The 26,181-nt window shown below is 39.3% G+C and overlaps 1 protein-coding gene and 1 pseudogene across 4 annotated transcripts; one reads left to right on the forward strand and one right to left on the reverse strand.

The window, feature by feature from the left end:
- Window positions 1–1,039: 1,039 nt before the first annotated feature.
- LOC145775921 (uncharacterized) lies at window positions 1,040–25,023 on the forward strand. Of its 4 annotated transcripts, none has more exons than XM_082587329.1 (9): window positions 1,040–1,124; window positions 5,669–5,745; window positions 6,910–7,397; window positions 7,885–8,044; window positions 12,193–12,324; window positions 13,314–13,832; window positions 14,299–14,421; window positions 14,680–14,802; window positions 24,885–25,023. In XM_082587329.1, the coding sequence occupies exons 1-9, from the start codon at window positions 1,057–1,059 to the stop codon at window positions 24,995–24,997; spliced, it is 1,803 nt and encodes a 600-aa protein (XP_082443455.1). In that variant the 5' UTR covers window positions 1,040–1,056; the 3' UTR covers window positions 24,998–25,023. The 4 variants fall into 4 exon arrangements, with proteins under 4 accessions (XP_082443455.1, XP_082443456.1, XP_082443457.1 ...); XM_082587330.1 differs by having other exon boundaries at window positions 7,891–8,044; XM_082587331.1 differs by having other exon boundaries at window positions 7,921–8,044.
- Window positions 11,365–11,461, reverse strand: LOC145776416 (U6 spliceosomal RNA; annotated as a pseudogene).
- Window positions 25,024–26,181: the final 1,158 nt, after the last annotated feature.

Consider the following 26,181-nt stretch of genomic DNA (forward strand, 5'->3'; position numbering starts at 1 on the left):
CTTTTATCAATAATTGAGCTGGTACAGTAGTCCCCGCTTAATAAGCCCACTCGGGATCGGACGACTTTGGGCTTATTAAACGTACCACTTCTATTATATACAAACAGTTATTTCGGACCAAATTGGGCTTAATAAACGGGGACTACTCAATACTCATGTCATGTGTAGGCTATATTTTGATGAAGTTATTAGACCTGCCGCATGCTTCTTTTGAGTCTTGTATCTTATTGGTACCGAGCACAAACTATTCGCTCAACAACCATGGCTGTAGCCTACCGCAAACAAGTCTTCAACACAGTGACGTACCGGTAGCCTACATAGAAAGAAAATTTTAGGAGAGAAAAGCAACTGTTTCGGTGGAAAACGCCATTTAGCGTGAATTATAATTGGATAAAAAGCGGTTGTTCCATTGTAGGCCTCCTCTGGTTAGAAAAAGAATATTTTTCAACCGTAGCATAAAAAAAAAATCAATAGACTAACGGTGACAGTAAATTCGAAACTACACAGTAACTTAGTAGAGGACTTTGTATGTTTTTTTATATTTGCATATTTTTACAGCAGCTGGTCTAAGATAACCTATTTTTGTCATATAAAACAAGCAAAATGGTTAGAACGCCTGGTTAATCTAATCAAAAAATTAAGAGCCCAAAATATAGATACTAAACTCATGTTCAGCAAACGTTTTGAAACCCATAGCCTACCGTCTTTTTCTTCAGTGCTAAAAACAATTATAGCACTGAGGGTAAAGACGGTATAGTTTTCGAAACGTTTACTCAACATAAGTTTAGTAGCCTATCTACATTTCGGCTCTTTAATTTTTGATTAAAACAAGCAGGTGTAGCAAGTAAATAATATTTATTTCTAGAGCTTTCCCCGCCGTGAAGGCGGTTTCATCACTATTCGAATAGAATGATATTATAAATTGGGCGTATTCTGTCTGAGGCGAGTCAGACCAAAAATAAATATTATTGTGATGTCATAAACCTATAAATTACTTGTCACTGTCACATTCTGAAGCAAGCCAAAACTGAAAACTCATGTTTTCTTGAATAAAAAATGGGCGACTTCTCTGAGCCTGATCCTGCTGCAGTTTGCAAATGGAAAGAAACAGCTAGTTCTTCAAGGTAAGCTCGTCTTTGAATTCGCTTCAGTTATAGAAGCTTTTAAAAACTAGATCAAAATTTGAGTAATTATTCAAAGAAACATTCTGCACAGGCTTGACCTCTGATGTATCAAAACGTGTTTTTTACCTTTTTTTTTAAATTGCGATACTCGCACCCCTATTAGATAGATGAAAGGTTAAGTAATTCATGGCAAGGTGAGCCTATTTATTTTATATAGCCTACAACTAAAGAATTATAGGCATTACATCACTTCCTAAAGTAGGGTTGAGTTTATGGGGCCCACGTATAGGCCTAATTTATGTAAAATGAATTTTAAAACAAAAACTTACAAATTATATTTCTGTCAAATTTTTGTAAAAATAGTAGTCCACTTTTTAAAAGTTTTCTCTCAGTCTTTATTGTGGTTTCGCTTGTTAGCGTTGCCTTCCAGATCCAGAGGCAAAGTCTAATCTATAATTCTAGCGTAGCCTAGCCTTTCTTTCAGTTTCAAAGTTCAGAAGCAGCAATAACGTTAAGTTCTCGCGCTTGCAAGAGATGTTCGTTGTTCAGCGATCCTCAACCTTTTTCTCTCACGGACCGGTGATTGGAAAAACGAAGTTTAACATTTAGGGCACTTTTTTTATATAACAGTTTAAACATACTTTTAGCAAGATTCGTACGGGGACGGATTCGTAGAATAAAATAGTAAAGTCGAGGTCGGAAAAGACAACTAAAGTTCAGCAGTGGTTGAAGGAGGATTAAACCCCAGAAAACTTTGACTAATTTAACATTGTTTTGATTGCTTTTTGTGCAATTTTAGGCTGATGGTGATTATTTTATCAAGACGCACATCTTGTGTTTAATAAAAAGACCAACATCATAAACTAAAACTAGATTTCTTTAGAAGTTTGAGTGACAACTAACAAGTTTTGATTTAAAATAGAAATTACTTTTTAAATAATTGTTTCCACGATCAGGCTACAGAAGGATTTCAATAATAATTTGTTTGTTGAAGTTTTGTATAGTGGCCTATTGCGTGAGCTAAAAGTGAAATTTCAAAAAATCAATCTAAGGTGCCCCACCTTTCGTATACTGACTAACTGACGTATAGGCCTGTAGCTTATAACTTACAAGGCACGTTTCACTTCATACAACTAGGTCAATTTAATTGTTTATAGTAGGTGAGCAAGGTGTTTAATTTGAAATATTTCATTAGATCATAGTTTTTGAGGGCCCTTTAAAACTATATCAACATTACTATAAATCCACTGCTGACTAAAACCATGCGCTCCCAATGCCACCCGTTAGGTAGTTGATGAGTAGGGCCAGGGCCGGATTAACCATTAGGCTAATAAGGCTATAGCCTTACGCCCTGGAAAAATTGGGCCCTCAATTTTTGTAAGGCTGATAGTGATACAGATCCAATACCAGTACAGTACGAATGACTGAGTTGAGTCAATACATATTATATATACGAAGAGCTCATTTCCAAAACCACGTAGGCGCCACTTTTACCGAAATTGAGTTTAGAGCAGGGCTTTTCAACCTAGGGGTCGCGAGCCGTTTTTCGGAGGTTCCCGAGGCGCTTGAATTCCAGTGTATTGTTTTCAATTCTTTTTTTGCCAGAAAAGATTAAAAACTGTGTTTTTTTCGCAATCGCCCATTCCTCTACTTGAGGTTATTACAGTATGCTCTCAGACGTTGCAAAGGCTTTAACTATAGGAAAGCATTTGGTATTTTTCATCAAGTTCTTGTAGGAATGTAGGCCTACGTTGTTTTGTGCAGACTAAAAGTTAACCAGTAACAACGCTATGGTAAAAAAGCAAAATTATGTAGAATCCTATGCAAAATATAGATTTCTCAGTATCGTTTTCAATAGCATTGAAAAAAATTAGTGTCGGCTATTTTGTTTGAAAGTTCTTTCAATAACAGGTGCACGCATTGACAAATTTAATATACTTAGTTAAAAATATGCAGCACCAACCATCTCACTGAAATTGATTTAAATAAATCCATAAAAGATTGCAATAAATTCAACCGGTGAAAGTGCGAAAACGTAGATTATTCTCATTATTTTTTTCTCTTATTTATCTAGCTAAGCTTGATAGAAAATGGAAATAACAATCGGAGGAAATGTAATAAAAGCCGTGATAACATCGCAAAAAAATGTTTTTTTGTTTCGGAAGTTTACGTTGGAACAGTAAAACTAAACATAACTGGCTGATCAAATTTGGGTAATTTTGCATTACATATGCTTTTGTTGAATACTTTTATGGGGGGGGGCGCGATACTACATTGATTGCTCGAGGGGGTTGCGGTGGAAAAAAGGTTGAAGACCCCTGGTTTAGAGTGTCATTAGGTAATGTGTTATCATAGGTACCTACTATCCATTTCTTTCTTTCCAAAATCTGTTCTATCTGCTTCACAATAAAAATTGTGTTTGTTTCCAAAACCGATTATGCGCCATCAGTAGCCATTTTTCTGTTGAAAAGGAGCGATCTTCCTGGCGTCAGCACTACCTGACTACTCACTATAGAACAGCGAGCATTGTGTTTCGCTAACCATACCGGTGTAGCCTCCACACTAATCATCAAGACTTTTCCAAAAACATGTGTTTCTCGGCAGTCGAATGTAGCAGGAACTCAGCGATAGACACGTGTTTCGCCCATGAGGCTGGGCTCATCAGTACCGCACCATCACTACAGTACTCATCAGTACATCAGTACCGCATCATCACTACCACTCATGAGTTCCTGCTACACTCGACTGCCGAGAAACACAGCCATTTTTCTGTTATGTTTATGTTATTGTACAGTAAATAATTTCATTTTTCATGTAGCCTATGTATTTTTATTACTTTTAGTAGCTTGGTTTGCAAAAATAGGCCCTTCTCTAGTAAACAGCCTTAGGCCTACAGTACCCTTAATCCGGCTCTGAGTAGGGCGATTACTTTTTACCTAAAAAACGAAAAATTTTGACCTAAAACTGTTTTACATCATTTCCCCGTTCGTCTACTTCTTTCCCTGCACCTATTCCTTCCACTATACCTTCAATAAATAATCAATTGATCCAATGATCACTCTTCTTATACAACATTATCTTATTCTTATTACTTCTTATGCAACAGCTTATTACGTTATGTTTGATCAGCTAGGAACTTCTTCCATCAGAGATGTTACAGGTATCGAAGTTCTGAAGTATTTAGGAGTCGGACTAGAGTCGGAGTCTAAAATTCTTGAATAAATAAAGGAGCCAAAGTTTGATTTTTGGCTAATGGATAGCTTACTTTCAGCCAAGATTAGGATCAGTTGTTGTTTTTGTGTACCTACCGTAGCCTATTTCTATGGTGTTCTTTTCCAAGCAGTAATTTTTTCATACAAAATTGTGTTGTTTTTTTCATAGCGGGGGATAGGGAAAGTGAAGGTAAGCCTACATTAGTGTAATAGTATAAACCAAACTCCACTCCTAACGCAAACCATAAACCAAGATGCAGATTTTTTTATACTATTACACTAATGTAGGCTTACCTTCACTTTCCCTATCCCCCGCTATGAAAAAAACAACACAATTTTGTATGAAAAAATTACTGCTTGGAAAAGAACACCATAGAAATAGGCTACGGTAGGTGGTACCCGGTCAGTTGGTCGACAGGACAATTGGTCGACAGACAATTGGTCGACAAGACAGTTGGTCGACAGGACGTTAGGTCGACAGAACGATTCATTTTAGGGTTAGGGTTAGTTAACTAACCTTAACTCTAACCTAACTCTAACTCTAACCCTAACCCTACGCACTTAACCCTAACCTGTCGACCTAACGTCCTGTCGACCAACTGTCTTGTCGACCAATTGTCCTGTCGACCAAATGTCTGTCGACCAATCGACCGTGCACCGGTGTCATAAACATCAGAACGGAGCAAGAGTTTAGAAAACCTGACTCCGTACACCTCTGCCCTCCATGTTCTATCTTTTGTATTGGTATTTTGTATTAGCGTATTTACGTGGCACGGTCTGATTAACATCTGGCTATTTCTGGGAGTCACACTTAGTCCATGGTCCACAGTTTGCAAATTTCCTGATTGGGTTAATACAAATATATAAAAACGCCGATAGTTCAACAAAACATCAATCAACCAATCAATTAATAGTTGATTTGGCAGAAATAGGAACAATATAGGGGAGAGTGGGGTAAAGTGTGCAATGGGGTAAGATGAGCAACCCCTGCTTTTGGAAAAACTTGAAGGCAGAAATTTTTTTTCTTTATCCTAAATATATCACCCTTAATTCTATTTCAGTCAATATTTTTGTTATGTCCAGTAAGAATTGCATTTTACAATGCCACGCAATTATCCTGTTTATGTCAAAAAATCCAACTTTTTTTCAGTCGCTAAAGAGTGAATATTTTAATTGTTCTACTATATAAATCGAATTTGTTTTTTGTTTTAGTAGGTATAATAAGTAAGAATATTCAATATCCCACAGGTTATTGCCCTATTTTATATGTAATATCGTAGTCTAGTTTTACTACACAACTAGCCTCACAAAATAATTCTGTTCATGTTACAGACCGCTTGACTTTAGCTTTGGAGACAAAAACCACAGAAAGAAAAAAATATCAGAACATCGACTAAACGTTTTAGCAAGTACGTGTTTGATATTAAGATACGAGTTTAGTACGAGTTCGAGTTTGTACGAGTTTACTACGGGTTTGAGTTTGTACGAGTTTAGTACGAGTTTGAGTTTGTACGGGTTTAGTACGAATTTGAGTTTGTACGAGTTTAGTACGAGTTTGAATTTGTACGAGTTTAGTACGAGTACGTTAGTGCCGAAGGCTTAGTCTAATGAGAACCTTATCTTCTCGTTCCCCGAGGCTTGAATCAAGTATGGGACTCACCTAGTACGAGTTTGAGTTTGTACGAGTTTGAGTTTGTACGAGTTTGAGTTTGTACGAGTTTGAGTTTGTACGAGTTTAGTACGAGTTTGAGTTTGTACGAGTTTGAGTTTGTACGAGTTTGAGTTTGTACGAGTTTAGTACGAGTTTGAGTTTGTACGAGTTTAGTACGAGTTTGAGTTTATACGAGTTTAGTACGAGTTTGAGTTTGTACGAGTTTGATTTTGTACGAGTTCGAGTTTGTACGAGTTTTGTACGAGTTTAGTAGGAGTTTGAGTTTGTACGAGTTTGAGTTTGTACGAGTTCGAGTTTGTACGAGTTTTGTACGAGTTTAGTACGAGTTTGAGTTTGTACGAGTTTAGTACGGGCATAAGTTTGTACGAGTTCAGTGAGAGTTTGAGTTTGTACGACTTTAGTACGAGTTTGAGTTTTGTACAAGTTTAGTACGAGTTTGAGTTTGTATGAGTTTAGTACGAGTTTGAGTTTGTACGACTTAAGTGCGAGTTTGAGTTTGTTTGAGATAAAACACATTTCTAGGTGTTGTGATAGCTATAAGGTAAATTATTGCAATTGGCCCAACACGTTAACTAAACGTTTTTGATGCAGTATCGGTAATGTTACCTTGTTATCTTTACTTTTGTGAAGTTAACAACAATTATGCTGTTAAAAGCGAAACTCAATCTGTTGCAATGTCATCGTGAACAAGTCAAATTTGTTTAACATTTTTATTGGTAGTAAACCAAGTCAATCGAAATATTTATCTAATAGCTTGATGGATTATATCGTACAGTTAAAAAAATGCTTTATTGTTTGTTGGCAAATGCAAATTTTCATGTTTTAAAATAGCTTTTGTCAACCATATAGGTTGTAAGAACACGAAACAGATTTGATTGCATCCTTATGTTTCTGTTTGCAGAAGAAAAATGGACGAGAACCAAAATAAAATCACCCTCGCTCCCAAACGAAGAGAAACGCTATCTTCAAGGACACACTTCACAGAAGGAAGCAGTTCTCAAAAAACGAACGCTTATAGCCTCAAAGGTGGATGCAATTCCTCCCAATATTCAAAGAAGGCAGACACGTGGCTTTCGTGGCATTCTACCACGTGGCAACAATTCTATTACCAACTCCAAGTTCAAAAAGCTTTTGATGAGATTCAGGTTTGAAACTAAAGAAGCTAAAGGCGAAATTTTATCTTTGTACGATTCAAAAAACAGTTCAACAGACCGACATTTGAGATATCACGATGATGCTGCGATGCAAGCTTCATTGAAAACAAGTTCATCTTCCAGTCAAACATATGTTCTTAAAAGTGGATCATCTTTGATGTCTGTATGTTCCAGTGATCTTCTTCCATCATCCAGATTAGCAACAAGAGAATGTCTTCGACCAACATGCGAAAAAGTAAGAATTAAATGATTTAAATCTTTCATTTTGCAAGAGCTATAATTGGAGGCTTGTGGCGGTGGGGCAAGCTATTGACCCAGTTGGCTTCTTTTCTTTTTTTTATTAACATGCAAAAGTTTTTAACTTGTCAGTCATAAAGAAATAGTCTGTAGCTGTTTTCATTAACTTAATAACTTTCGTGAAGGAAAAGCTGTTTCCACCTTTATTTAAAGCAACAAAATCAGGACAAAAATTGTCTTTCAAAACAAAAAATATTAAAATTTTGAAATAGGTTCGACGTCTTTTTGTGCTGACTTGTACCTTTAGAATAATTGGTAAATCGTTTCGTTTTGTATTCGCAACGAAATCGAGACCAAGAATTTTGCGTTAAGTGAAACAAAATACGTAATGTCGATATAATTTTGTTTAGATCAGAGTTTACATTTTATGCATTTCACAAGGTTGATACTCTGCTTGCAAAAAGTCATATGTAAGCAGTTAAAAGTTTCAGGTCAGTGTAACATCTTCATTGCCAAAAAAGGGTCATTTGAACAAGTCTTGCACAAAATTACCAAAGTGCGTTCATACTGCACAAGACTGTCCTTCAAGCAACTCATCCACACAACCGAACGACAGATGGTGGCTACGTGAAAACAAGCATCAAGGTTTGACGATGTTTACTTGTTACAAGTTTCAAGAAAAAACAAATTTTTAGTATTAGACAATAATGCTATTGTATTAATACTACAAAAAGTACTCAATGCCAAGCAAAAAAGCTACGCAGAGCAAATTACATCAAATTTAGCTGCTATTCTCTAAAAACCTCCACAGCCTGCTTCACCCTTCTGTTTGAATAAGGGCGTTCTGATGATACCAACCAAAGATGGAGCAGGCTGTAAAGGTTTTTAGAGAATAATAACTAAATTTGATGTAATTATAATTATGCAGTATACCAAACTATATAATTAGTTAAATTGTTAGATTTTGTTTAACATCACGCCAGGGGCGCCGGAAGCGGGGGGGCAGGGGGGGGCGGATGCCCCCTCTGCCCTCAATTTTTCTGCAGATGGAGGGGCAGGGGAGCAATGGTGCCCTTTTGAAGTCATGTAAGCTACTGCACATTTTGCAATATAACAATTTTCTGCTATTCGCTTTTAGCCTAATTATAATCTTTCATTTTTGCCTCAAAATAATATTTACGGCACAAAATTTTGCAACACAGCAGCCTACAGGCCTTAATAGGCCTACTCGTTTTTTTTTTTAGGCAGCCATCGTGGCCTACCGGGAACTCTTTCTCGGCGGCCAAATTTGCGTGCTTGGAGGCCAAAATACAAAAAAAAATCACGATAGCACAAGTAAATATAATTAAACTTGCAACAATGCTAAAATGATCACTTAGCGTTGTTGAAGTCTGGGCCTGGGCGACGTCCGACGGTCCGACAATAGAATCGTTGCACCACGCAATAACTGCTTTATCGGGATTGTCATCCAGTAGGCTACTGCGGGACCATCCAACGACACTCGCACAAGTGTCTCCAATGTGGCTGATTTTAAAGAAGTTCGCCATTCCCCTAGAATTCTTTTTTGGAACGAAAAACAACTTTCGACATGTGTTGACGATGACGGCAAGGTAATAAAATAAGTATTTTAATAATGTGAAGGACATTACTAAAAGTAGCATAATTTTTGCAAAATATGATCAAAAAATGTTTTCCCCTCGGATGTCAACTAACCTAGTTCTCCTTTTTAACAACGATTCAATGTCCGACAACATCGAATCGACACAAAAACGACAATATTGCCAGCCGATGTAATTTTACACTTTTCGGATTAAGACTTTGTTAAAATAAACGCCGGGAATTTCAAACAAGACTTACAGCGCTAGTGATCGCAGATGGATATATTCCATACAACAGCAAATGCTCCCGCACAATACAACAGTGGTGATTATGACGTGCTGACCTAATGCTGCGTCACTCTTTGATACTACATATTTGCGACAGTTAATCCACGATCATTCTATTGCGAAATTAAATAATTGGCTAGAAGAGACCGGCGGCCGAACTTGGCCGATTGAGGAGGTAGCACCGGCGGTCATTCAAGCACTACTTAGCGGCCATGGCCGCAGGCTGCTTTAAAGCTTGACAGTAGGTTACATCAGTATAACATAGCATGATGCCCTTCTTTGTATACCGGACGCTTGTAGATCATAGCTCAATACTGTGTGTAGTGAGCTGATAGATTAGCATTATCGCTATATCTTATCTTAAAACTTGAAAAAAAATTGGCCTTTTAGTAAACAAAAGTGCCCTTTTTTTATAATCTTGCCCCCCCAGTCAAAAATCGTTCCGGCGCCCCTGCATCACGATGGTCGCTGATAGATTAGCTATTCTTAACTATTCCCACTAAGTTTTCGAATAGCTTGTTCTTCAAGAAAATCCAGAATTCGATAAGTAGGCTACGGGATGTCCAAGTACCTGCTAATAGTCGGTGTGTAAAATTTAAGTGTTTTCACTTGCCAGATAGGCTAAGTTCAAAAAGTGTTATTTACAGCATTGGTAGTCTAAGTCTTGGCCATTTAAAATTAATCTAAAGCGACTTTTATAAATTCATTAAGGCATAAAAATGCTTGAAAATTTAACCTACATATGCGCAATTAACATAACCTACCGTATAACTAGAAAATAAATTATAGCATTTATTACGAATAAAAGCTTCTCATATGAACCAGACAACAATTTAATGAAAAATAGTGCACGGTAGTTCAATGCTTTCTTTTTAAATAAATGAAAAGCATAAACTAATTGAAATTTTTGTGACTATTTTAGTATTTTAATAATCCCCCGCCTTGGGTGTGACGTTGCGAATCTACTTCAAACTACGACAACGATTGATAGGTCTAATATAGCAACAATCACTACCTTACTATAATTCTTAGGCCAGCGATAAGTTTAAAGCAAACGTTAGCTATACCTGCCACCATTAACCAGGTTGCTTACGAGAAAATTTCGTTTTTTTTGAAATATCATTGATCAAAAACTGCATTTTTTCAAAAACACACAAATATTCTTGAAAATGATCTCGTTCTTCACGATCACAATCTTGATCTTCAAGATCACGTTGTTTTGGTGGTCTGAACTTGATTTTCAATATCACCAAAACTTGTAATCTTGCCCATCTTTGCACATAGCATAACCTACACTCCTACAGCTTACTGATAAAAGCTACAATCCAACCATCAAGGCTACAACTGACAGAAATATCTCATGAAATGAGAAAATTTCAAAAGGTATAACGGTTACCTACTCAGCCTTGTGCTGATTGCCTTCTTGACAACATCAATTAATATGTTACCATTTTAAGGAAGTTTCGAGCACTGTCAAGGATTGTAAGTAAAACATTGTTTTTCTTGCAACGTATCGGAAGGAAAAGACGCCACATTTCTCTACATCAGGGGTCACCAAATGGCGGCCCGCCACGCTGTATTGCTGCGGCCCGCGGAAGGTATCAGCGTACCGTACCAGTATAACCAAAAATACTTTTCTTGAGGAGTTAAAGAGCACGAAGGCAAAAAATACTTTCCGGGAAGCATATTTTCGCATTGCATACGATTCCACCGACCAACCAATCAGATTCTAACTTAGTTCTAGCTAGGTGGGGGTTGCTTAAAGTTATTCCAATGCGATGTCCAGCCACACTGTCCCAGTGGTTGATTAAAACGTCTGTTTTTGGACTTCGAAATTGTCTGTGAGCATAGGATTGCTTATTTTAAGTTTGCAAATGTCATGTAAACACTAGTGCGAGTTTCACCGTTATTGTGCTTCACGAGCAGTGTTCTCTTTATGCAAGTTTTTGTTTGCAAAATAGGTCGGTGTGCCAACTCAATTTATAATAAATTGGCAAAATATTATATATAAATTTAGAGACTTATTCTGATTGTATTATGAAAATATTTAGCTTCTACTGCAAAACGTTTTTTTTTTTAAGAAATATGGAACGCTTCACGATTTTGCGTGTCATCCTTGCGCAGAAGCCATGCTAATCTTCTGTGTATCGTTCCAATTATAGTATATGTAGGCTACTGCCGAAGCAAGTATTGCAAAATGTTGTTAATCAACAAATTCTTGCCACGCTGATAAGCACCGCAAGTGACAGTTGTCTAGTAATCAAAGAAAGACGGTTTTATAGACTCTCACAAAAAGAATGAAAAACCAACTCATTGCTTTTTTAGAGGGAAGACTGTTCATGAATTACGATAGAATTACGATTTTTCGGTGATTTCCACAAGCGTTTGTTTCATGGTACCTGGTTTCTTTTTCCCTGTTATTGCAGCCTATTTTTCGCTGATACGTTTGTAGGTCACTATTGTTGCCTGTATTGCGATGTGTCAAACATTTCCTTGTTTACTGAAACTGTTAATTGCAATATATCTTTTGCGAAGCGAAGTAACAACACCACTCTTGCTTGGCGATGAATATTCTGATGAAACCGCTCGCCTCGCTATAAGTGCACAAAACAAGTGGCCTCGTTTATTAGGCATTGTTAAAAAAGTCAAAAGTGTTGTAAAAGGAGCTTGGCCTGGCAGTAGCGTTGTTCGATTAATTTTATTGCTGCGGTATTCTAACATGAACAACATGTAACGCTGGATACTGGGTGCGAAATGCGTTCTTTTCTACCATAAGCGTCAACTTACCTAACATTTTATTACTGCGGCCCGCCACAGCTCTCCTTAGTGCCAAAGTGGCCCGCATGCAAAAAAGGTTGGTGACCCCTGCTCTACATTATTAACAAGAAAGATTCAATTTTCACACAGAATGCAACAGAAAGCAGAACTGTGGTTGTGAGAAAACGTTTGAAGGCAAAAAACTTTTGCCAGGTTTTTTTGCTCCAGCGGCAAAGTCGTCAAGCAATTGCCAAAATGCTTCAAGTTTTTCCATACTGAAACGTAAGTGTTTAAATAAAGATATAGTTCAATCCAATTCTCGTCATAAATGAAATATTTTCAAAAAGAGGAGTTTTAGAATTTTACTATTTAGTAACCTAGATATTACGTTTTTCCATGAAGTAAAATATAGCTTATAGTTTTATTAAACTTGCTTTTCATGTAGGTTACCGGTAACACAAAAAGTGCCACCGGCCTATAACTCCGGCAAGGCGTTTAAGTCCGCCCCGATGGTTCAGTTGGTTTGCGCTTGATTTCGTGAACGAAGACGCTTCAAGACCAAGCGGCGCTGGTTCGACTCAAGGTGTGCGCTTGAGCAACGCATTCTAAAAACTGCTCTGTTTTCAGCGGCACCTAATGGATGGAATAATTCCCCGACAACAACACTTCAACAATCGGAAACTTCACTCTGTCAGTCAATCTCAGTAACCAGCCCTGCGTCAAAAGCCTGTACAAGTATGCGAAACTACCAGGAATAACGTATCCAGACTTTATCAGTCCGAGGCTAAAGATTCAAAACCAACCAACTGAATAAGGCCTATAACTTTAAAGTCGACTCAAGACTATACAAAAGAGTTATCAAATCGTTTGCGGTATACTTAATTTCCTCTTCACTTCACCTCTGTTTTGTTTAAGTATTCTTAGTTATGTAGTTGAATCAACTGATCCAACTGATCCAACTATTCAACTGATCCAACAAAACCTCACAGCAATAACGCCTAACAGCACAGAAACTCAACAGCCGGCAGCCTCAAGCTAAAACAAAGAACCATTTTAAAAAACCACTCACTGACTTCAACACCATTCGTCATAGGACATGACTAGGGAACTGTGTTCCGAAAGCTAGTGTAATTTGATATTGCCAAAAAGAACCCGCAGCATCAGGCTATAACAGATCGTTTGAATCTACACTGTGAAGTATTCTTAGTTATGCTTGAAACATTCATATTAATTACTATCATTAATCGAATGTTGATTTATCTGTTGTTTAGAAACTGACTTTCGGTCGTTGCGGCAAAATTTATTTCACACTTGTGTGGAGAAAGTTGGAATTGGTGCCACGGCCTATCAGCACAATGAATCACAACATTGTTCAAAACATCACGACAAAAAGTCCCCCAATTCTTCCTTAGATAATGGTCCACCCGGCAACACATTTGAAGATGCGTTTGATGTTCGGAAGTGCTCTTGTAATGCAAAGGAAACAAAGCCTTTTGATGCAGACTATGAAGCATCTTCATCTGATGCAATTCCTGAAAGTTTCTATTTACCTCCGATCTCTTTGGCAAATGGGAATCCTTGTAATGATTCTGACTGCAAACATAATTTAAAACATTCTAATTTGCCATGTCATGGCAAAGGTGAAGAGATGGTCGAAGAAAATAAAGCAGAAAATCTTAAGACTCTATGTCTTCCTCCTCTGTCTAATAACAAAGCTTATGAGAGACATACAAGAGAGTCCTTAACTCAAGACGCCGATGATGAGATATCGTCCGCAAACCAAACACTTGGTAAGAAACCTCTGCACAATTCTTTTTGACGGGAAGTGCTCCAACACAAATCAACATTACTTCAGACATAAAATAAACTTTGAAGCTTTTTATTGTCATCCAATTATGCGTATTATTTTGCTTAAGCTTACAGGACGGTAAGGAAGCTGATCTGTATATATACCTGCAGATAGATTATATCATAAAGTATCTTGTTAATGATATGCGGCTGCAATTTACGCGCCACTTCCAACTGTTGCAACCAATGCATTGTTTCAGTGTCAGGATTTGTGCGATCTACATGCTCTGGAGGGCGAAAAACTGCACAATGATGTGCTGTTTGAAGTACGGTACCTTAAAAACATCTTTTCAGTGTATCTTTTTTTAGCTCTCTTTGAATCTTTTTTTAAATTCTAGTCATTTTGTTTACATGTCAGGTAGGCCTAGTGTTGTTTTTTTGTATCTGAATGCTTTGATATTTTTGCAGGTGACTGTGATACTTTTAAAATGTCTCGTCTTCAAACTACAAAGTCGTTTGATGATTTTGAGTTCAACCTACGAAAGTTTGCAAATTTTAAGCGAAAAACTCGCCAGAAGACGAAAGAAAAGGGTAAGATATTTTATTTTTTACTAGCCTATTTTCAAAAGTAGCCTTTGCTTCAACAAGAAGTAAATTTCTAAAAGAAATAACCCTTAGCAGTCACTTTCTCTAGAGCAGGTCTAGCTAATAGAGCAGAAATTTATTCTATACGTTTGTGGGCATTTTAGATAATCTGGATTCATTCAAGTTTTAAATTGAATGAATCTTTGCAAAGAGAGCAATCAATTGTGCTTGAACAGTCAAAAATTTCTCTGCTCTTGCTCCCAGAGGTTCCTCCGCCAGACGATTCGGATTCGTCAGGATCCTCCGCTGCCTCAAATTCAAACTGTCAATCCTTACGGTGGAAAAGACGTCGCAAAAAGAAATTGAAGAAGACAATAAGCAACCCAGGTGCTGACAGGGCTGATGTTATTGTTCTCAACTGTGAGAGTTGGTGAATTTCAACAATTTAAGATCAACAATTGGTCCGTCTTGTTAGCTTAGTAGTTAAGCGACCGACTTAAGATCACGCTGCGCTGGTTCGGCTCTCGGAATGTGCGTTAGAACAACGCATTTCAACACTTTAGCAACCATCGGAAACTTCACTTTATCAATGTCGGCAAACGGTCCTGCGTCAAAAGCCTCTACACCAGAGGTGGGCAAACTGCGGCCCGCGGGCCGCATGCAGCCTGAAACAACTTTCTGTGCGGCCCGCGAAAGCCTGATGCAATTATATTGAACAATAATAGCAAAATTGCTTGAAAATTTTAATTACCGTACTACAATGACGTAATTAAACTTTTTCTTCATTTCCTTCATCTTGATAAAGATAATTTATTATTTTTTATCTCATTGTAGTAGCTTGTTCCCCCAGACACATTGTGTTCTTTCGTGATGTGCAGTTTTAGCAATGTGTATCCCAGTGGCGGATTCAGAACGAAATTTATGGGTGGACCTAGGAAATATCTTAGTGCGTCTTTACCAATAATGCCACGGCGGGCCAGCATACAAAAACTTAGTGTTATCGGAGCTTCTACACAAGGCGGAGTCTCCTAGGTTTCGAGTTTAAAAAGTTGGTTGATCTCAAGCGCGTTTGGATCCTGTTTGTTGCGGAGAAAAGTCTCTCAACGCTGCAGGACGTGGAAGGCAGTGTAATGATGGTCCTTAAAACACTGTTCACGTTCGGGAAAATGTCAACAGGGCAGCTGTCCAGTAGGACTTCCATTAGTGTAGGAAAATTGTTTCGATCCATTTTCCGTCTGATGTGTTGAATGAACACAGCAAGTTCAGCATCTACGATCTCAATGCCATACAGTGCACATGGACCATTTAAAATGTTTTTTTCGCCAAAAGTGGTAGATCCAGGTGGTCACAGCGGTAAACCATAATCTCTTTGTGGGAAAATTGTAACATAAGATTCCCGAATCCGTTCGTCTGTATGTATCGACCGAGAAAGAAACACTCCTTGAAACGTCTATTCAATAAGTGTATTCCTGTAAAATTAGCCCGCGGCTATCGAAATCGAGATGCAATGCCTTACACCTCTAAAAAACTGTCACTACGATACAGATTACTTGGATAAAAGACGGAGAATTTATCCAGCTAGCAAGCACCAAATAAACCAGTTAAATGTGCGACCGACTTCCAACAAACAACTTCGAGAATGAATCAGAAAAATTTGTGATAACTCAAAGGCACGTCAGCAGTTAGCGCGACGCAATATTTCATGTTTAAACAGGTTTCAACAGGTTTGACACAGGTCTTACGAACGATGGCGCAATTTTGGCTCATGTTTTAGGAATTTCCATGACGTAATATTCAGTAGACTTGAACGGTTTTTATATGACGTTTGACCAGGCGAACAACCGTCTGGAACATAGCGGCCCCTAGTTATGACAGTCTGACATGGCATAACTGAAAAAGAATTGACGACAATTGTGAGCCAATGAATAAAAACACATGATACACAAATTGTTTGAATCACTCACGTTTAAGTTAATACGCAAATACAAAGGGCATGCAAAGAATGAACAGCAATAAGAATAAACACGACGATACATGAAATTGGTACCATAGGTAGTAGGTACACGCAAAAAATGATGCTATATACAATGGTTGCGATAATAACCGACTGTTCCGGGCTCAGACAAGGGTCGGCCACCGCAGACAAAACCAGGCTCAAACCCTAACACTTAGGTGTTCTTTACGGGGGCGAGGCACGAAATATCCCTCAACACATAGTCTACTTTCACTTTCCCCGTACTCTCATCATAGTTGCAGACGGCAACTTTAGCTCTACGAACCACAGGCTTCCCTTTCCTAATTTGTGGAACTACCTCATGCACCCTCCCAAGTTGATACTTCCCACGTTTACCAATGTTCTGGAGAGAACCTACCACTACAAGTTGACCAGGCTCCAACTTCTCGGCCATTTTTAGCCATTTTTTCCGGCCCTGAAGACCTGGCAAGTAAAAATCGATCCATTTACTCCAAAACTGCTGAGAAAGTGACAAATTGATCCGATAATCCCTTCTTAATTGGTCACGATCATGTGGTTGCCCAACAGCACAGTATGGGTCTAAGTATGGGGTCAAAAGTGAGGCAGGGATGATGACAGTAAAATCCCTAGGGTCGTCACTCAAAGGTACCAAAGGGCGTTCGTTCACGATCCGAACGGCACTGCCAGAGTTTGCAAAATACCATCTCGGTAACAAAAAATCCTTAAGCAGGTCCAAAGAGCGAAGCCACGACTCCCACTCTTTAACAAAGCTATCAGGGACCTCGGTGACCCAATCAAACTTGTCTATCGCCAATTGCTGAAGTATAAGGCGTGCTTTTAGAAAAAATGGCGCTCCAAAGCCTAGCGGATCAAAATTTTGTCCAAGCTGACTGAGCATACTTCGGCGCGTGTGTTTAGCTAAGGGCTTTAAGGAACATGCGATACGCATCTCGTCAGACTCGGTTTGCCACACACAACCCAATGTCTTCGCTGATGGCAAAGTCATATTTTCAGTCTGAAAGTCAATGTCACGAATCAAAGGTGAAAGCATCTCATTATCCAAATTTGACAAGACAATCATAGCCTCCTTGTTAGCACTCCACTTACCAAGTTTAAACCCACGGCTATCAAACAAAGCAATTGATTCATGAGTGATTTGCTGAGCTTCCTCTAAGCTATCAGCCGAAAATATAAAATCATCCATGTACATATTATTTGCAATATTGCAGAGAGTCAATTCACCAGCACTGCTGGGATTCTACTCGATCATATTCTTTATAGCCAAGCAAGCGATATACGGGCTACTCTTTATTCCCCAAGGGTGTACACAAAAACGAAATGGTACCATCCTACCATTTTCAAGGTCATCATCTTCAAACCACAATATACGAAACAAATCCCTTTGCGACTCAGGTAACTTTATTTGAAAGAAGCATTTAGTCACATCAGCCATGAGACCAAATCTACCAAGCCGAAATCTAGCCAAGACATCTACCAGAGGGTTTAACAAGTCAGGACACGAAAACATTACATCATTAACACAAGTTCCTCGAAATTCAGACTTGCCATCGTAAACAATGCGCTTTTTTAATTGTGACGTAACAAAGTATGGTAAATACCATTCAAATCCCTTGACATTTCCTGCTTCACCAGTACGCTCAATATAGCCATTTGATTTAAGATCTTTCATGGTGTCAGTAAGGAAATCACGAAGTTCAGGTTGTTTTAAAGCCTTCTTCCTTAAAGCAGCAACTCTATCTGACGCCAACACAAAATTGTTAGGTAGATCAATATCTTCCTTCAACGGAACAGGTATCTCAAATCGACCATCTTTCAACTCAATATTCGGTTCAACAAGTTCTCTAGCCAAAATGTCATTGCGAGACAATTCACAGGTTTCATTTTGCAAAGTCAAATCCTGAATGACTTTATTCAGGTCTGCTATTTCCATATCGCGAGACTCAATTTTACGCTGAAAGCCAGAGATGACATCCGACTCTGAAGACGTCTGCACTCTGCACACGTTTGCAACGCTTTCATCTAAGGGTGACTTACCACCACAAGCCAACCAACCGAGAGGAGTGAGTAAAGCATGCGGTTCACTACGATTTTCACCAACACGTTCTTCTTTTGCCCACATCAAATAAGCGTTGTCGTTGCCAATCAGTACATCTACAGTACTACAATCATTCAAATGAAACATATTCACGTCATGAAAATGACGGAAACCATTTAAATCTTGTTTATGCGGTAAAGTTTTAACATCGTCAGCCCAAGCTGGGTTAACCACCGAAGTTATATCACAAAACAGTTCATCTGTCTCTAACGACTGGATGTTGAGTTTGACAAGGTCAGCACAAGTAGCTTTCTGACCAGCCAGGGTATCCATTTTAAACGACGCTTTATCGTACGGTTTAAGATCAAGATCACACACCAAATCACTCGAAACAAACGTCAACTGCGAACCAGGATCATGCTGACAATACACCAACTTCGATTTGCCAGTCATTGGATTCAAAACACGAGCAGCAGTAACGCGGTTAAAGGCTGCTTTAACATTTCCAATCTTAACATTACGCACAGGAACTCTGGCACGAGCATCATCTTTCCCAACAGAATCCAGAGAATCATGTGACGTCACATAAAAATCATGCAGAAGAAAATAGTGTTTCCTATCGTTGTTAGGCCCACACTTACGACAGTTATTTGCATGAAAGCAATCCCTAACCATATGCTGGCGCAAACAATTCAAGCATTTGCCAGCTTTCACAATGACATCTCTCCGATCTTTAGGTGTCAAGCGCAAAAATTCTTTACAATTAGACAAAAAATGATATTCAACTTGACCACGTGACGAACAACAAATGCATGCCGGCAGGTCTTTACGTCTAGCCTCACCACCTCGCGGTGCGCCAACAACAGTCGACTACTGCGAACTCCCTGACATCACATCATCATGGGGTTTTACGGACGTCTGCCTAACCGGACATGAAGGCAATTTTCCTTTGCCAAACTTTTTAAATTGCTGCGACTCACCAGAATCGCCCATTAGCATAATGCTAAAATCAGTCGACTTACGCGTTTCCTCCCGTACTACAGATTCAAACAAACTCTGAAAACTAGGCTCATCAGTGCCACCATACTGATCACCTAAAAAGTCAAGATAACGCTGCTTAGCGTCAAACGGGAGTCGCTTAGCCAAATCCAAAACAAAACGTCCTTTTAGTTTATCACGCTGACCATAAGCTTGCGCGTAAAGCAGACACTGCGACAATTCATCTTTAAACTCTTTCAGATCACTGGAAGAGGTCGAAGTCAATTTGCTACCATAGCGATACTTTCTAATTTCTGGTTCTGCGAAAAGACCTCCACGAATCCCAAAACGCTGGGACAAGCGAGCTAACGACATTTCTATCCTGTCTTCCTCTGACAAGCCAGGGGTGTCAGAAACCAAATTAGCAATCGTTTGCGCAGCTGTTCTAACACAAGTTGCTTGTAACAAAGTCAAACAAGTCCCCTTAAAGGGCGAAGCTGCCATTAACGCCGTAACACGATTTTTAAAGAAGATAAATGGCATATTATTACCATCGTAACCAATCAAGGCCGCCTTATCGAAAAACGTCCTACTATTTTGGTATTCAAAAAAGCAATCCTGCTGTTGAGAACTCGATTTAGCGGGAGAAGACAAGCTATATCCCTTAAGGGGCTGAGTGGGCTCAGTCACATGTACAGCCCGATCACGATCCTCACACACGTTAAAATCAGGAGACGCGATACGCCTCTCACAACCACCCAAATTACGTGTAGCTGGGCGATCAAAACCTAGCGGCGCAGAAAACTGTGAAGGGGGCAAAGCATGACTGCTAATGGCGGCCCCGTGACCTGTACGCTCTGGGGGAGGAGTTCGGTTGTAATTCGCAGACCTTGGCTCTACAGCATTCGGAAGACCCTTAGCCGCGGCCCCGAGACCTCCTGAAACAGCTGGAAAACGTGTGGATTGCCCTGGTCCACTCACAGGTTGAACGGGCGTTTGGAAAAGGTTATGTAAATTAAACTGCGATTGATGTTCATTTCTGGAATGCCTAGAAGAGCCCTTCTTAGAGCTACGCCGAGAGCCCACCTCTGATCGATATTCAGCTAAAACTACCTCTTTACGTTGTTCAGCCCTCAACTGAGCGTCTTTGAGTGCGAACTCAGCAGCTCTCGCTTCGGCTTTCGCGGCGGCTTCAGCAGCTCTCGCTTCGGCCTCCGCTCTCGCAGCGGCCTCTGCTCGTACAGCCTCAGCAGCTCTCACGGCAGCCTCAGCTCGTTTGGCCTCAGCTCTCGCGATGGCCTCAGCTCTCGCGATGGCCTCAGCTTGGATCTGGAGATCCTCTCGTCTTAGCTGTAGGTTAATTTGTGCAACTATCCGAGACGAACTCTTAGACATCCTAGTGCTTACATTTGAGGCGCTATCCTCAGGATGTATGTCAGCATCCAACATATCTGAGAACTCACTTTCTTTTTGTTCAAAGTTATTTTTTAACGAGTTAAATTCGGGATCTACCCTATCACGAAGTTCTGCCAAGATTGCAGAGTTAAAGATTTTAGTCAAAAGAGCATGGAAATGCCGTAATTCCTCTTCTAAAGTAGATAACTTAGATCTAAAAATTAACAGTTCCTGCTTATCACTCAAAGAACCTAGGGCTACAGAAAGTTCCCCAATTTCAGTCAAAATATCCCTTCTAAGATGCCGGGCCTCTCGAACTGACTTAGCCTCATCGTTACTGGGCCCCTTCCCAGAATGGCCTGCCCGACCGCAAAGAACATCATCAGGCTTAAACTCAGTCGAGTCTACGGCGGTCGAGTCCTTGTCTGAGCCCGGAACAGTCAGTTATTTTCGCAACCATTGTATATAGCATCATTTTTTGCGTGTACCTACTACCTATGGTACCAATTTCATGTATCGTCGTGTTTATTCTTATTGCTGTTCATTCTTTGCATGCCCTTTGTATTTGCGTATTAACTTAAACGTGAGTGATTCAAACAATTTGTGTATCATGTGTTTTTATTCATTGGCTCACAATTGTCGTCAATTCTTTTTTAGTTATGCCATGTCAGACTGTCATAACTAGGGGCCGCTATGTTCCAGACGGTTGTTCGCCTGGTCAAACGTCATATAAAAACCGTTCAAGTCTACTGAATATTACGTCATGGAAATTCCTAAAACATGAGCCAAAATTGCGCCATCGTTCGTAAGACCTGTGTCAAACCTGTTGAAACCTGTTTAAACATGAAATATTGCGTCGCGCTAACTGCTGACGTGTCTTTGAGTTATCACAAATTTTTCTGATTCATTCTCGAAGTTGTTTGTTGGAAGTCGGTCGCACATTTAACTGGTTTATTTGGTGCTTGCTAGCTGGACAAATTCTCCGTCTTTTATCTTTTTATGGTCACAGCGGTAAACCATAATCTCTTCGTGGGAAAATTGTAACATAAGATTCCCGAATCCGTTCGTCTGTATGTATCGACCGAGAAAGAAACACTTCTTGAAACGTCTATTCAATAAGTGTATTCCTGTAAAATTAGCCCGCGGCTATCGAAATCGAGATGCAATGCCTTACACCTCTAAAAAATTGTCACTACGATACAGATTACTTGGATAAAAGACGGAGAATTTGTCCAGCTAGCAAGCACCAAATAAACCAGTTAAATGTGCGACCGACTTCCAACAAACAACTTCGAGAATGAATCAGAAAAATTTGTGATAACTCAAAGGCACGTCAGCAGTTAGCGCGACGCAATATTTCATGTTTAAACAGGTTTCAACAGGTTTGACACAGGTCTTACGAACGATGGCGCAATTTTGGCTCATGTTTTAGGAATTTCCATGACGTAATATTCAGTAGACTTGAACGGTTTTTATATGACGTTTGACCAGGCGAACAACCGTCTGGAACACCAGGTGCGAAAGGGGCCGCTGCTCTCATTTATCCATAGGCGTGTCGTCCATTGATTGATTGATTGACATTTATTTTGTTGCGAGTACAAATACACATACACATATTCAGCAAAGTCAGATAAAACAAACGATAACGTAGAATGTATTGATACTGCAACGGGTGGCTGCGAAGTGACCTGGTAGGTCTTCTAGTCGAGCAGCCATCCTCAACAAAAGAAGCAGCCACCCTCCATCAAGAATACAGTTCCACAGCGTCCTTAAATCCTCATTGCTCTTGACAGCCGATGTTTTTCCCAGCGTAGTAGTGACAACACATTTGTAAAACTTCGAAGGCAGCTTGCGTTCACGAGAAGCAACCAAGTCCCAGTTAGTTATTTCATGTTTTACCATCAGTTCATTTGTCAGTTTGAGCAAGTCACCAAAGTCATCCTTCGAATCCTCGCGGAAAGTTGCATTATGTAGCTTTCAGTGTTTCAATCAGTGATATACAGTCTGTCACACAAAGTGTTGAGCTCTGCAGGCCCTTGGTGGCAAAATTGATGTTTTCAAACAGTTTGCAAAAAGTCACAATCATGAAAACGAACTTTTTCGTTTGCATCTGCTGCAGGAGCTGCTCTGCTTCTATTTTTGTTTGTCCACTGGTTTCGGAAAAGCCAACCAGAGCCTCCAGTAATACATCAAGCAAGTGCAATATCTTATGCACTATCAATATCAAATAGTGATGCCACAGACAATTTTAGTGCCACTTGGTTGTTCTAGTGTTAAACATTAATATGTTTTTATTCCATGAATCTGACTTTGGGTGGGCCCACTGTCAATCTGGGTGGGCCTGTACCAATCAGGCTCACCCGGTAGATCCGCCCCTGGCGCATCGTGTCATTTATGTACGCAGCCATCTTGCATGGCTATTGTGAGCGTCAAAGTAGCCATTGCTGAACAGCTGATTACGTCACAATGGAAATTTCTGACTTCGGCCTGTCGCATCACAAGACTTTCTTTTTTGTTTTAGTCTTCTTGGACCAAAGCCAAGACTTGTTGTATTCAAACAAATAATTGAGACAAACATTTTGTGTACTTTTATGCAACACATGTAGGCCTGTTGTATATAAAATCTCCATATCTTTGGTCACTTTAAAACTAATCATATACTTGTGTTTTGACTATTTTAGACTTTAAGTTTTGGCTTACAATCTTAATTATACTATAGTGCGGCCCTCGAACAAATTCACATCATGAATGCGGCCCTCGAGATAAAAAGTTTGCCCACCCCTGCTCTACACGTATGCGAAACTGCCAAGAATAACCTACCGAACGCTTTGTCAGTCCGAGGATAAAGATGCAAAACCAACCAAACATAATACAGAAATTTCTTCTGGATCTTTTATACTAAAAGATCACAATTTTTGATCGAATAATCAACCCACTATTCGGGTTAACTTTAATTGCTTTTCATTAGGTAGCTTATAATACACAGCATATTTATTATATCCTTAAATTTCCTGAAGAACCCCGAATGTCCGCCCTGATAGCTCAATTGGTTAGCGCATGACTTCGTGAATGAAGCAGCTTCAAGACCAATCGGCGCTGGTTCGACTCTCGGGACGTGCGCTTGAGCAACGTCTTCTATAAGGACTGCTTTCCATTCAACGGCACCTAGTGAATGGAATAATTGTGCTGAAATAGCAACTTCAACAATTGGAAACTTCACTCAGCCAATCTCGGTAACCGGCCCTGCGTCAAGAGGTAGGCACTCATCACCCACTGGTCGAAGAGTGCCTGCTTTTCTATGTGAAATTGCTTTGTGTTTTAGTCACAATTTTCCTTATAAACTCCATTGATTGCAGTCATTAAGATCCTTCTTGCACTCAGTTCAGTTCAGTTGCAGAAGAAAAAATAGTATTAGCAGAGGGTGGGAATCGAACCCACGAAATCGAAATTACTACTCCTCTGCCCTAACCATTAGGTAACGCTGGCTGTAGCGAAGCATTCAGTTAAATTTCTTTGTATTAAAATATTTCGATCAGAATATCACGTGTCGAGTCACATGACTGAAATCAGCTGAATCGCGAGTACGCTTTTCGACGAGTGGGTAATGTTAAAGTGCCTACCGCGTCAAGAGCCTCTACAAGTATGCGAAACTACCAGGAATAACCTATCAAGGGTTTGTCAGTCGGAGATTAAAGGTTCAAAACCAAAGCAATCAACCAAACTTATCGACCTATTTTTCTCTATTTATAGTTACGTGTTGGCACATCTAATTGTAGGAAGCAGTTTTATTTAGTGTGATGTGATAATAACACTGATTTACAGTAAATTTCATTCTGCTGTGGATGAAATTTCAGCAATAATTATTTGTTTCTTTGCTATGACGTCACCTTATCTCTTGTGATTTTGGACTCAAGCGCCGTGTGTCTTTATTTGTCCTTCTGAGTGTTAATGCTTTCCATAAGAGAGGCACCCTCCAACAACAGTTGATGTCAACAATTGTTTTCCACGCAGCAGCTCCAGAAAGCGCAACGATAATTTCACAAATGACTGTTGTTTGATTTTCAGAAAACTCTACGTTCAAATGTGCAATGGTTGGCTCTAAGAATTTACCGGTTTCGATTGGCTCAGATGGTGATGACGAGATGGAAGAAGATGACGACAAAAGAAAAATATTTTAATTCAACAATTGTTAAAAATTGCAAAAAAATCTCGAATGTTAGCATCGCTACTCTGAGTGACATCATTTTATTCACAAGTGTCGTTATGTTACCTTTCCTTGCATTGCTCAGCCTCAGCTGCAGCCTATACCAGACGGTTGCCCAGTCGAAGGGTGATAGCTCTGGTACGAAACTCAAAAGTGCGCCAGTTCGACACCGCTCAAGAGCATATGACTGTGTTAGAGGCAGGACACTCATTGGCATGCCTAACAGTGGACACAAAAATTGGCTTCCTTGCCTTCCCGTTTACTTAATCTAAATCTTCAACTACTGGGCATGAGCCTTGATTCGACAAAAAGCTGCACACCGAACCAGATAGCAAATTGGTTCGTTTTTTAGGTCGATTTTAACGTCTGGAGACTAATTTGTAAAAAGGAGTAGTTTTTAGACTGGGAAGAGCTATATCAACTTCTTCAAATGGATCTATTGCCAATATTGTCTCGATGGCTTCATGGTTGGTGTCCCGGCCCGGCCTTTGAATCGGTAGGCATAATTTCGATGCATACGTTGGACACCTACAGCGCTACACACATTATTATTATGATTCCGAATCCGGATATTGGTTCAGATATCTGAATGCTATGGAAAAGCACCCGATTTTGCAGATGCACATCCGCAAAACATTCGAACGGTTGGTTTCGGTATAACTAAAATCGCAAAGAGTTTTTATTGTTTGTTTTTTATGTTGAGTAAGCTGTTCTTCGATTAGTTTCAATGAGTTTAGTCACGCTGATTACCGGGGATTTCTGCCGACGAACTTGTTTCATTAGTTAAAAATAGAGCTTCGGTAGAGTTTGTCTTGTTGTGCCGCAAGCATACGAAGTCGAGTAACGTTATCAGATTTAATATATTTACGTTTATTTTTACATTTACAGAAACAAAAACTACATTGAAACAAATTTTTAACCATAGACATAAACCATTTATGGTTAAAAGAAATCACCCAAATTTTATAACATTTTTTGATTCCTTGTCTAATAGTAGAGTCAAGATTGCTCGCTATGTCTAATGAGTAATAACGTAAAAGAAAAAAAGTTGAAATTTTGTCACAAAAATAATATTGCCAAAAAATAATAAGACGATGTCCTCCTAACTGGTAGATAGCAAATTAATTCTTTTTTTAGGTTGGCTTAACGTCTGGAGAC

This window comes from Aplidium turbinatum, chromosome 8 (genome assembly GCF_918807975.1).
Source record: "Aplidium turbinatum chromosome 8, kaAplTurb1.1, whole genome shotgun sequence".
Lineage (NCBI taxonomy): Eukaryota > Metazoa > Chordata > Ascidiacea > Aplousobranchia > Polyclinidae > Aplidium > Aplidium turbinatum.

Excerpts from the sequence above, each read along its gene's own strand:
- LOC145775921 (XM_082587329.1), top strand. The coding sequence starts at position 1,057 with ATGGGCGACTTCTCTGAGCCTGATCCTGCTGCAGTTTGCAAATGGAAA. Across the intron at positions 1,125-5,668 it reads GAAACAGCTAGTTCTTCAAG|ACCGCTTGACTTTAGCTTTG; the intron begins GTAAGCTCGTCT and ends TTCATGTTACAG. Across the intron at positions 7,398-7,884 it reads TTCGACCAACATGCGAAAAA|TTTCAGGTCAGTGTAACATC; the intron begins GTAAGAATTAAA and ends AGCAGTTAAAAG.